The following is a 10,906-nucleotide window of genomic DNA, read 5'->3' on the forward strand; positions in this document are numbered from 1 at the left end:
TCTTGGGGAAAGACAATCAGTTTAACTGTGTCTTTTTACAGCTCCCACATGAGGGTGAAAATAGCTACCGGAGGTGCTCTCCGTGCGGTATCAGTCAGAGAGACAAGATTGGTATAACTTGTGGATGTCAACCTGATGGAGCTCATTGGATTGATGGCATTCTGCAGTCCCAGAGAGACTGAGACTGGCCTGGGTTGGGCTGGGCTGGGCTGGGCTGGGCTGGGTTGGGCTGAGTTGGGTTGGGTTGGGTTGGGTTGGGCTGAGTTGGGCTGGGTTAGGGCTGGGTTGGTCTGGGCTGGGTTGGTTTGGGTTGGGTTAGGGCTGGGTTGGGCAGGGTTGGGCTGGGCTGGGCTGGGCTGGGTTGGGTTAGGGCTGGGCTGGGCTGGGCTGGGCTGGGCTGGGTTGGGCTGGGTTGGGCTTGGCTGGGTTGGGCTGGGCTTGGCTGGGTTGGGCTGGGTTGGGTTAGGGCTGGGTTGGGCTGGGCTGGGCTGGGCTGGGCTGGGCTGGGTTGGGTTGGGCTGGCTATAAGCTTGGCTTGGCTCAGAAGGATTGTGTTTTCATACAGTTTCGGGTCAAAAGAAAGGGACGAGGAAAAACACTCTTCTGACATCTAGTGGTAAAATACTTCTACTACAATAAATATTTAGTGTACACATATAAACGTGTGTGTATGAGAGAGAGAGGGAGAGAGAGAGAGAGAGAGAGAGAGAGAGAGAGAGAGAGAGAGAGAGAGAGAGAGAGAGAGAGAGAGAGAGAGAGAGAGAGAGAGAGAGAGAGAGAGAGAAAGAGAGGTGAGACAAAGACAGGCAAAGACAGCTGCTCACAAAATACAGAATGAGTGACTACACCCTTGCAATCGAAAAGGAAGACATTAAAAAACGTGGTTACCTAAAGAGTACAGAATCTGTGGGAACTGTACATCAGGGGAAATTGAAACAGAAAAACATTTCCTACTTAAATGTCACAAGTATGGAAGTATAAGAGATCAATATCTGGAAAAATGTAACCAGTTGATTGAAAACTACACATAACTTGCCATAAATTAGAAATTAAGGATATGTCTGGGTGAAGGGCCTACTGCAAGCCTTGCCGCTAGATATGTATCTAAATGTCACAAGGGGACATTTAGAGGGACAGTGAATCAACCTTGTATGACTGTTAAAACCTTTCTATATCTTACTGTAACATGCATTTATCTGTTACTTTTCTACAGTCCCCAACTTACTATGTTACTGTTATTTTGCCATATTATTATTGTTAAACTCCTTGTAAAATGTTATGATACATATGTTAAAATGTCCGTTCAATATGGACTGCTTTGGCAATACTGCTCAACCCGAACAGTCATGCCAATAAAGCATTCTGAACTGAACTGAGAGAGAGAGAGAGAGAGAGAGAGAGAGAGAGAGAGAGAGAGAGAGAGAGAGAGAGAGAGAGAGAGAGAGAGAGAGAGAGAGAGAGAGAGAGAGAGAGAGAGAGAGAGAGAGATTATGTGGTTTTGGGTGTGGTGTTTCATGTCCTGAAAAGTCCTGGCTCAAACATGCGTAAACATATCAGTGACGTGTGGAAAAAGAAAGGCGGGACTCTATTCATTATCAGGCGTCCGTCTAGAGTAAGAGAGTCACACCACTTCCCTTTGAGAGTTTTTACAAATGGCGACTAATATCTCTCTGCTGGAGGAACACCTGTCTTGTCCCATTTGCTGTGGCATATTCAACCACCCTGTGGTGTTACAGTGCAGCCATAGCTTCTGCCATGGGTGTCTGCAAGAGTGCTGGCAGGACATAGAGAGTGTGACCTGTCCGGTGTGTAGGAAAGAGTGTTCCACTGAGGAGCCCAGAGTGAGCCTTGCCTTGAAGGGACTCTGTGAATCCATACAGAGCAAGAGTGAGACGACCATAGGATCCCAGGACGTGTCAGGATCTCAGGACGTCTCCGAATATCAGGACATGTGCCTGCTACATGATGAGAAACTCAAATTGTTCTGTTTTGAGGACAAGCAGCCCATTTGTGTTGTTTGTCACACATCCAAAGCACATAAGGGCCATGAGTGCTATCCCATTGAAGAGGCTGTTTCTGAACTGCAGGTGAGATAGAGCACATGTTTTTTTCTCTTATTTACTGTTATGTGTTCATTTAGCAGAACATTTTATCCTAAGCAATAGCAATCTATGGGGTATACTTTTGGTCAGATAAATGCTTGCTGAATTGGTTATGACATACATTTCCTGGCTAACATTGAGATCAAAAACTGTTATTTAGTTTTTTGTCTTTGTAGGTTGTGTCAGATACACTTTGAAATATTGAAATACAACCTTTGACTCTAGGGTGAAATCAAGGCTATTCTGATGAAAAGCAAATGCCTGCTGGAGCCAGCAAAGGTGGAACATAAAGCCCTGATGGACCACATAATGGTTGGTCTTTTTTAACTTTTTCAGGTCATACAGCAAAAACATTAAAGAATACTAACAAAAAATAGTTTTTTGTTTTGCTTTAGTACCAGGGACAATGTGGAGAGGAAGCGATAAGAGCCCAGTTTGTTAAACTACAGGAGTTTCTGGAGGAGGAGGAAGCTGCCAGGATAGCTGCTCTGAGAAAAGAAGAAAAGCAGAAATATGAAGTGATAAGAGAAAGAAATGAGACTTTGACCAAGGAGATGTCGTCCTATTTAGAGACTTCTTCAGGAATCAGTAAGGACATGGAGAATGACGATGTCACCTTTCTGAAGGTACAATAGGACTTGGGAACCTTGGGGACGATTAGGAGTTTTGTCATTACTTGGTAGGCAATGTAAACATGTGAACAGGGGGGTATTCCAGAAAACAGGATATGCAACTTAACGCGTAAGTTAACCCACCAGCTGATTCACAATGTTGCAGCAACCTACTGGCAATGTTGCTACAACGCTGGGTGTCAGCTGGGGAGTTAACTTACCCGGGTATGTCACATAACCTGTTTTCTGGAATACCCCCCAGGTGTACAGTGAGAAACTTAAAAACATATTAGTGTCCAGTTGTTCCCTATAGAATGGGTGTTAGAAGTATTGAGTTGTTTCTCATCTTCAAAAATATTGTCTCTACAGAACTACAAGTCAATACTAGACAGGTAAGTTCTGTTCAATCAGTTGTTTTTGTGACTGAAAATGACGCAGTTGGTAACCACACCAAGGATATTTATTACCACAGAGCAAAGAGCACCTCTCAGGGAACACCTCAGCAGACTGATCCAGGAATGTTGATTGACATGGCCCAACATATCGGATCTCTAAAGTTCAAAATCTGGACCAAGATGAAAGCATTTCTTGAACACAGTAAGTTTGTTCATGGAAGGCCAGTCTACAGAGCACACAACTAAAGTTACATAATGTCTTCACTTCATTTAGCAGACACTTTTATACAAAGCAACATGCACATAGTGCATGTAGAAAGCACAGCAGAAGATCAAGGATCAGAAATGCACATTCTAACAGTATTTTTGTGGCCTGAGTCTAGGACTGGTTTGTATTATAGTAGCCACATCACACCATGTTAATGTGTGTAAATGTGTTTCTGTACTGAAACACATTTCTGTACTGTTCCCTTCCCAAAGATCCAGTCACAATGGATCCTAACACACTGTCCAAAAAACTCATCCTCACTGATGACCTCACCAGTGTGACATATAGTGAGAAGAACCAGGCATGGCCAGATGTTCCTGAGCGGATGTTGGCAGGGGTCTTGGGATCTGAGGGCTACAATAAAGGCACCCACTACTGGGTTGTGGATGTTGGAGACAGTGACAACTGGACCTTAGGGGTGGTCAAGGAGTTAATCGCACGCAAAAAGATGTTGAAAATGGATCCTGAGAGTGGACTGTGGAGCATCAGGTTTGTCAGTGGGAAATACAGGGCAGGTGTGAAAGCACGCTCGGAGATACATGTAGCAGAGCGCCCTCGTGTGATCAGAGTACAGCTGAACTACAACAAAGGGGAGTTGAAGTTTTCAAATCAGATAACCCAAACTGATTTATACACTTTCAACCACAAGTTCACAGGGAATATGTACCCATACTTTAATACTAGCAGCCTTACATGTCCACTGAAGCTTCAGAAATTAGACTGGAGTTTTGGAAGCGTTCAATAACTCACTTTCTGGCTGAGGAATGTTGTAAATTATTCTTGTGCCGGAAAATTACAAATTATCTCCAAACTGTTGATCTCAATATAAAAATGTTTGAAGTTGATCTGTTGATCTGTTTCTTTTTCTTCTTCTTTTTTACATGTTATGAAGGCCCACAGAAAATAGACAAATACATTAAAATACACTTCAGGCAGTTATATTTATCCACCAATCATAACCCTGAAAATGGCTTCACATTTAAATACCTGAAAGTTGTTGAAGCTTAAATTCAGAATCAGAATTCACTACCAGGTTTCACCACCAGACGGGGATAGCTTTTTGAAATCTACAGTATGTTTTACTTAAATAATAACGGAGCAGTCTGCTGCTTAAATCAAAACAAGTTTGTAACTGTAAACTGAAATATTGGAGCATAATCTGAGATGTTTTGTTCATTTTAAACATTCTATACTTTTACAAGATGTGTTACATCATTGCAGTGTCATACTTGAATAAAACATCTTACCTTGTTAATTTAACTCATTCTTGAGCTAAAATGGTTTACCTACTGTTATGATATTTTCAACCGGGACAAGGACAAAACAGAAAAAGATATACGGGAAACTTTCAATCTAAGATTTGAGTAAGTGCTTTTCTTTCAAGGGTTAAAAAGCAGACCACTTGGCTCCACCCCATCGGATGATGACCCACTTTAACAGGAAGCAGGAAGTCGAAACAACGTCAGTGTCGTAGCTTGTTTTTCAGCTGTGCCTTGAAAGGTGAGTCTCTGGAACGTTTTTTCTTTTCTTTTACAAAACGCATGTTATTTCAAACAGTCAAGTGAAAAGCAATATCACTCCCTCCAGAGTGTTTGTGTGTGACTAAATCGAAACCAGTTTTGTCTGTTACTCTTCCAGCCCGTGCCTTTGACGTACATACCTTACGATAAGGGAAACCTGGATGGCAGTCGCCAGACTCTCTCTCGCTGAGGTGGATCTCTCCTGCCCCATATGTTGTGACATCTTTAGGGACCCTGTGGTCCTCAAATGCAGCCATAGCTTCTGCGCCTCCTGCCTGCAGCAGTACTGGTCTGGGAAGGGGTCCTGTCGCGACTGCCCCCTCTGCAGGAGGGAGACTGTGGAAGAGCCTGTGGCCAGTCTGACCCTGAAGAACCTGTGTGAGTCCTACATCCAGGAGAGTGAAGCCCAGGACTCAGCAGGCGAGCTGTACTGTGAACCAGGGGAGCTATGTGCTCTCCATGGGGAAAGGCTCAAGCTCTTCTGCTTGCAGGACAAAGCGCCAATCTGTGTGGTGTGCCACACCTCCAGGAAGCACAAACAACACGAGTGCTGCCCTGTCAACGAGGCTATCGTCGAAATGAAGGTCAGTAACATCAACGTCTCGGATTACTTATTGGGCTTCGATGGCACACTGTTTATTGGTGTTAACAATAAGTTAACAGTTTGGTCGGAATAATGCTTTTAAAGTTAAGCCTGGTGATATTTACTATTGCCTTTGGACTTGGATGTGAAACACTCTCTGCTTTTGTAGATATTTGTAGAGTTGTCCCAGATACTTATTCAGCCTTGTCACTGAAAGGACTGGAGAAAGAGGCTCACATAATCTAAATTCTACGTTCCTATTTTGGATAGGAGAAGATCACGTTTGCTCTCACCTCTCTGCAAGAGAAGAGGGAATCTTTTGACAAAATGAAGCAAAGCTACGAGAACATAATGACACACCTTCAGGTAAACGCTGATGTCGATCACTCATTAAAAACTCTTAATACCAACAGCATTATAAGGGAGCTGTTTTTCAGGCCCAGGCCTACTTTGTGGAGAGGAGAACCCACGAGGAGTTTGAGAAGCTCCATCAGTTCCTCAAGGCAGAGGAGGAGGCTAGGATGGCCTCACTGAAGGAGGAGGAGGAGAGCAAGACAGAGAGAATGAGGCAGAAGATTGAGGAGGTGAACAATAACATAGCCTCTCTCTCTGACACGATAAGATCCCTCGAAGCAGAGATGGCCTTGGAGGACATCTCCCTCTTGCATGTGAGCTTGTCCACATATGGACGTCATTTTAATTATGTGTTCTAGGTGGATCACCAAAGTGCAGCGGTTTTTGTTTGTTAATATTTGTCTTTTTCTTCCCCCAGAAATACAAGAAGACTATGTCAAGGTATGTTTCCTCATTTTGTCAGTGCTGACAACCTATTTTGCCAGTGGCCTTGTGCATTTCCTATTAAAGTACTTTATTTGGTGTTGCAGTGCTCAGTGTACACTACAGGAACCAATTGTGGATCAGGGATGCCTCATAGATGTGGCCAAGTACCTTGGTTCTCTTAAGTATATGGTATGGGAGAGAATGCGTGGGATCATTAAATACAGTAAGTACATAAGACCATGATATAATATATATACAGTAAAGTCAGACACACTCAGTAGACCCCAAGAGATGACGGCAGCACAGCTTTGTCACTTCATCAGGTACTAAAGATGTGTTGTCACACTCTCCTCAGCACCTGTGACCCTTGACCCCAACACAGCTGCTCCGTGGCTCCTCCTATCAGAAGACCTCACGAGTGTGAGAGACAGTGATGACAAACAGATGCTTCCGGAAAACCCAGAGAGGTTTGACCCTGATACTGGCGTTCTGGGCCACGAGGGCTTCACCTCAGGAAAACACACCTGGGATGTAGAGGTTGGGGAGAACAGCGCCTGGGTCCTGGGTGTGGCCAAAGAATCTGTCCTGAGGAAGGAAAAAGTATCCTCAGTGCTGAAAAATGGCTACTTATCTGTTTACTTTTACCACAAGATGTATTTTGCAGGAACCTCCCCCCTAACACGTCTTAACCTGAAGAAGAAGCCTCAGAGAATCAGGGTGCAGGTGGATTGTGAGAGGGGGAGAGTGTCTTTCTCTGATCCGGCAGACAACTCCAACATCTACACATTCAAACACCTCTTTTCTGAAAGGGTCTTCCCCTACTTCTGGGTTGGATGTAAACAGTGTCCTCTCAGGATTGAGCCACTAGAGGTCTCTGTAAAAACGATTGATTGTAGTTGAGAATCTCAATTCATAATATATTTTTCTTTTGAAGTCTAATTGATTTAGTACATAAATAATATAAGACAGCACTTACACATATTCTGAGATTCTATTCAATTATTAATTGCATGTCACTACACAAGATTGTATTTTCCGATTGTTATTTTGTTTTGTTTCAGATACTATAATTGTGACAATTAGTAACTGTCTGTTGTTGGAGCAAGAATAAAAGCATGTCAACTAAAGGTGTCATTTGTTTTGTTTACTTGTAATTGATTAATATAATCATAAATTACTATTACTACTTTGTCTTTCGTTAGAGGGCAGCTGGAATAAACCACTCTTGGAATGTTCAGATCCAGACGTGAGTTAAAACCTCGGAACGGCTAAAATCTAAAATAATTTGTAAAATTCTCCGGAGGGCACCTACTGAGGAGGCCTACATTTAATTATGTTAGTAGACGAATGTTTCAGTCCACCATCGTTTGACTTGTAGGCCTATTAACTTGTGTAAAGGGAACTTCTAATAGGACAGTCGACAAAGCGGTACAGTAACGCACAACGCAGTGTAATGAAGAAGACAGAAGTAGGCTACGTCTTATACCTATATTATAATAGTGTTTGAAGGAATATATTGTTATTATGTCTATGTATGTGTGTATAACGTTTTTAAGATGGTTTGAATGATTGTTTGACTTAATGTTGTGTAAACCCGTCACTATGCCCTCGATAGCCTCCCTCTAGAGTTAGCAAATCGCACATGGTTTTTTGTTTTTTTTAAATTGAGTAAAAGGATAGCTTAGACGGTGACCATTACTTGTGTCTCCTGTGCTTTGGAACAGAAACCATCGAATTAATTATTAATTTTAGATATATCCTTGCAGTTTTTAAAGTAGATACTCCTGCTTTAAACTCGTATTTCTCTACAGATTATAAAAGAGACTAACCTCTCAACAAGCAAGATGAAAAAGAGAAAGGAAAGTGAGATTTCTCGCAAAGATTCACCTTCAGCGTCATCCAAAGTCAGCTTTCTGAGCTCCCGTCTTCTTCTTCTGGAGATGCCCTCTGACACCAACACCAGCCTTCCAGTGTGGGACAGTATGCGCTCACAACAAGTGGACATCGGATGGACTGTGACACCTTACAGTATTAATGTTTGTTTCACTCCTCTTCTGTCCAAGCCGGTGCCAGCCCCAGGGTGTAGCCAAATCAGTGTCACACCCAGGACCACCCTGGCCTCAACCCAGCCCCAGACCGGAGCCATCAGCCTTCAACAAATCATCATCCAATCCCTGTCTCAACACGCAGGTTCAGACCCAAACACTCCTAATGTCCTGGTCACTTTCCCCCAGAGCAGCCTCCAGATATCCCTACCACCTCACCCTCCCGGCCTCCCCACCCCCAACCAGGTCCTCATCCCCAACTCTGTCATCCTCCCGTTGCCTTTTATCATCAAGCAACCTCAACCTCCAACTCAGCCCAGCACCTCTGCCAAGAAAGATAGCACTGTAGCCACCACAAGCTACCAGGCCCAGTTCACAACCTCTACTCCACCCCTGTCTGCCTGTCACCTCTTCCACACCAAGAACTCCCCTGACATCCAGATATGCGACCACTTCCTGATCAACGATTGTTTCCTTGGGCTCAAGTGCAAGAAACATCACACGCCGTTCCCCTTCCACTGGCAGCTGCGGAACAGCACGTGCGATCAGTGGTTGGACTTTTCCACTTGTAACCAGGTACGCCTGGAGAGGCTGTACTGTCATGTCAGCAGAGACGAGATAAGCGTGCGTGATGGGTGAGTAGAGTAATGCAGCATACTCTAATACACTATGGATATTTGTGGTTTGTTTCTGCTTTAATTAGCCAGATACTGTAACCAAGATGTTATTGTTGCTTTGTATCTTTTTGTCCATTGTACCTGGTAGCTGAAGACTTTAACTCTTACCGAATACTGTTAAAACTATGTCCATGATCTTCTGCCGTACCTTCTATGCACTCTTTGTCGTGTCTTTTTGGATGAAAGTATGTGTCAAATGAATGAAATGCATTTATTATGTCAAGCTTATTCAGAAATGTGAAATCTTGTGTCCAATTCACTTCATTTGGACATCATTTCCCAACATTATGTGTTGTGAATATCTTTCAGAATGTCTGTAGTCACCTTGTCGTTTGACACTATGGAGGTTGGAAAATCTGAGAAGTATGACCTGGTTAGGCGTCTCTCCAACACCTCCAACCGAATGTGTAACCCCCACTTCCCTACCGAGTGGCACTTTTTCTGGTGGAACTACCTTAACTGGGAAGAGTACAAACAGGTAGGGCTACTGTGCACACAACCACACACACATACACACGACCACACGCACACACAAACACATTGCATTGGCATCTTCCTCTGTACCAGTCAATCTCTTCTTCTGTCCTTCGACTGCATGTCATTAATACTGAGCTTTAGTGATAGGAGTGTCTGTGATGGCTTTGGCAGGATGTGTCTAAGCTCCTTCTGGATGCGATGGCCAGTGAAAGACTGGACTGTCGCTTCCACATCGGATCCCAGGAGTACATGGTGAACTTCCTCAGCATGACCCAGACCAATGTCACCACAGGCTTTGAGCGCAGGATCCGATGGAGACCGGCCTACCGTTCGGTGCTAGACCTGCTGCCTCACCTCAGGTACAGCCCATTGCTGAGTGGGGCTGGAGTTTACAAATACAACATGTCTGAATGTGGGGGGGGGGGGGGGGGGGGGGGGGGGGGAGACATGTCAACCCAATACTTAGTGCAATCTAGCTAGTGTCGAGCCCAATCTGGGGAAATCTAAATCACAGACAGCACTTTTACATCGCCTCAACTTTCCACTCACTGCACAGGAAAGGCATTTTGACTGTCCCCACTCCTGCTGATTCACCGGCGGGTAACTTCAGCGTGGATCCCCTGGAAGAGTTCTCCACCTGGTACCCTCCCACGTGGGCTCCAAACCCAGAGCAGAACAGCATCATGGTGGACGTGCCCCCCTTCTCTCCAGTCTACCAGAAGATCTACCGCCTGTTCCACCAGAGCCTGCCAGAGATCAGCGTGGAGATCCTCAACATCCTGCAGATTCAAAACGTCCTCCATTGGGACAAGTTCCAGAGGTATAGGAAGTAACCAATACCTACTGCTTTACAAGTTTCACTGTAACAATGAGTAATGCCGCCAAGTCAGAGTTAATCCTATAGCACATTTAAACACAACAATGTACAATCATGTGAGTGTCTTTCCGAATGTGTTTAGGCACCTTGTGCTAACAAGTCTGTGTTGCCCCAGACATAAGGAGCACATGCTGAAGTGTGACCCCAGGGCAGGTCAGGGGCTGGAGCGACATCTGTTCCACGGCACCCCAGGCACCAACATTCAAGACATCTGCCACAACAACATCGACCCGCGCGTCGCCGGGGTCAACGGCGTGTCTCACGGGTACGGTGCCTACTTTGCCTGCGACGCTAGCTACTCCAACACCTACGCTACCCCGTCTGGTGACAGCCTGACCCAACACATGTTCCTCGCCAAGGTTCTGGTGGGCAAGATGGTCGTGGGAAAGCAGAAGTTCCGCCGTCCCCCGCCGGTCAACAAGAACAACTACAACCTGTACGACTCCTGTGTGGACAGCCTGTCCAAGCCCTCCATCTTTGTAGTCTTTGACAGGTGCCAGTGCTACCCATACTACCTAATCAAGTACAGAGAGCTGCCCCTGGTGGTGGAATTGGTGTGAGCCTAGTGAAT

At 44.8% G+C, this 10,906-nt stretch overlaps 2 protein-coding genes across 2 annotated transcripts; both read left to right on the forward strand.

The window, feature by feature from the left end:
* Positions 1 to 1,608: 1,608 nt before the first annotated feature.
* trim35-14 (tripartite motif containing 35-14) lies at positions 1,609 to 7,380 on the forward strand. Its single transcript, XM_067254989.1, has 12 exons — positions 1,609 to 2,087; positions 2,328 to 2,414; positions 2,498 to 2,728; positions 3,083 to 3,105; positions 3,186 to 3,310; positions 3,589 to 4,112; positions 5,034 to 5,480; positions 5,750 to 5,845; positions 5,917 to 6,147; positions 6,252 to 6,274; positions 6,364 to 6,482; positions 6,615 to 7,380. The coding sequence occupies exons 1-12, from the start codon at positions 1,653 to 1,655 to the stop codon at positions 7,157 to 7,159; spliced, it is 2,886 nt and encodes a 961-aa protein (XP_067111090.1). The 5' UTR covers positions 1,609 to 1,652; the 3' UTR covers positions 7,160 to 7,380.
* Positions 7,381 to 7,712: 332 nt separating this feature from the next.
* LOC136960479 (protein mono-ADP-ribosyltransferase TIPARP-like) lies at positions 7,713 to 10,895 on the forward strand. The gene is made up of 6 exons (XM_067254990.1): positions 7,713 to 7,727; positions 8,071 to 8,939; positions 9,291 to 9,459; positions 9,630 to 9,817; positions 10,015 to 10,278; positions 10,451 to 10,895. Exons 1-6 carry the CDS (start codon positions 7,713 to 7,715, stop codon positions 10,893 to 10,895), a joined length of 1,950 nt encoding a protein of 649 aa, XP_067111091.1.
* The last annotated feature ends 11 nt before the right edge of the window (positions 10,896 to 10,906 follow it).

The sequence above is a fragment of the Osmerus mordax genome, chromosome 17, assembly GCF_038355195.1.
Source record: "Osmerus mordax isolate fOsmMor3 chromosome 17, fOsmMor3.pri, whole genome shotgun sequence".
In the NCBI taxonomy this organism is placed as follows: domain Eukaryota; kingdom Metazoa; phylum Chordata; class Actinopteri; order Osmeriformes; family Osmeridae; genus Osmerus; species Osmerus mordax.

Bases quoted from the DNA above. Each gene is read 5' to 3' on its own strand.
- trim35-14 (XM_067254989.1), top strand. From the start codon at position 1,653: ATGGCGACTAATATCTCTCTGCTGGAGGAACACCTGTCTTGTCCCATT. The intron at 4,113-5,033 runs GTTCAATAACTC...CTTTGACGTACA, and splicing joins TAGACTGGAGTTTTGGAAGC to TACCTTACGATAAGGGAAAC. The intron at 5,481-5,749 runs GTCAGTAACATC...TATTTTGGATAG, and splicing joins AGGCTATCGTCGAAATGAAG to GAGAAGATCACGTTTGCTCT.
- LOC136960479 (XM_067254990.1), top strand. The intron at 9,460-9,629 runs GTAGGGCTACTG...TGGCTTTGGCAG, and splicing joins ACTGGGAAGAGTACAAACAG to GATGTGTCTAAGCTCCTTCT. The intron at 9,818-10,014 runs GTACAGCCCATT...CTCACTGCACAG, and splicing joins GACCTGCTGCCTCACCTCAG to GAAAGGCATTTTGACTGTCC.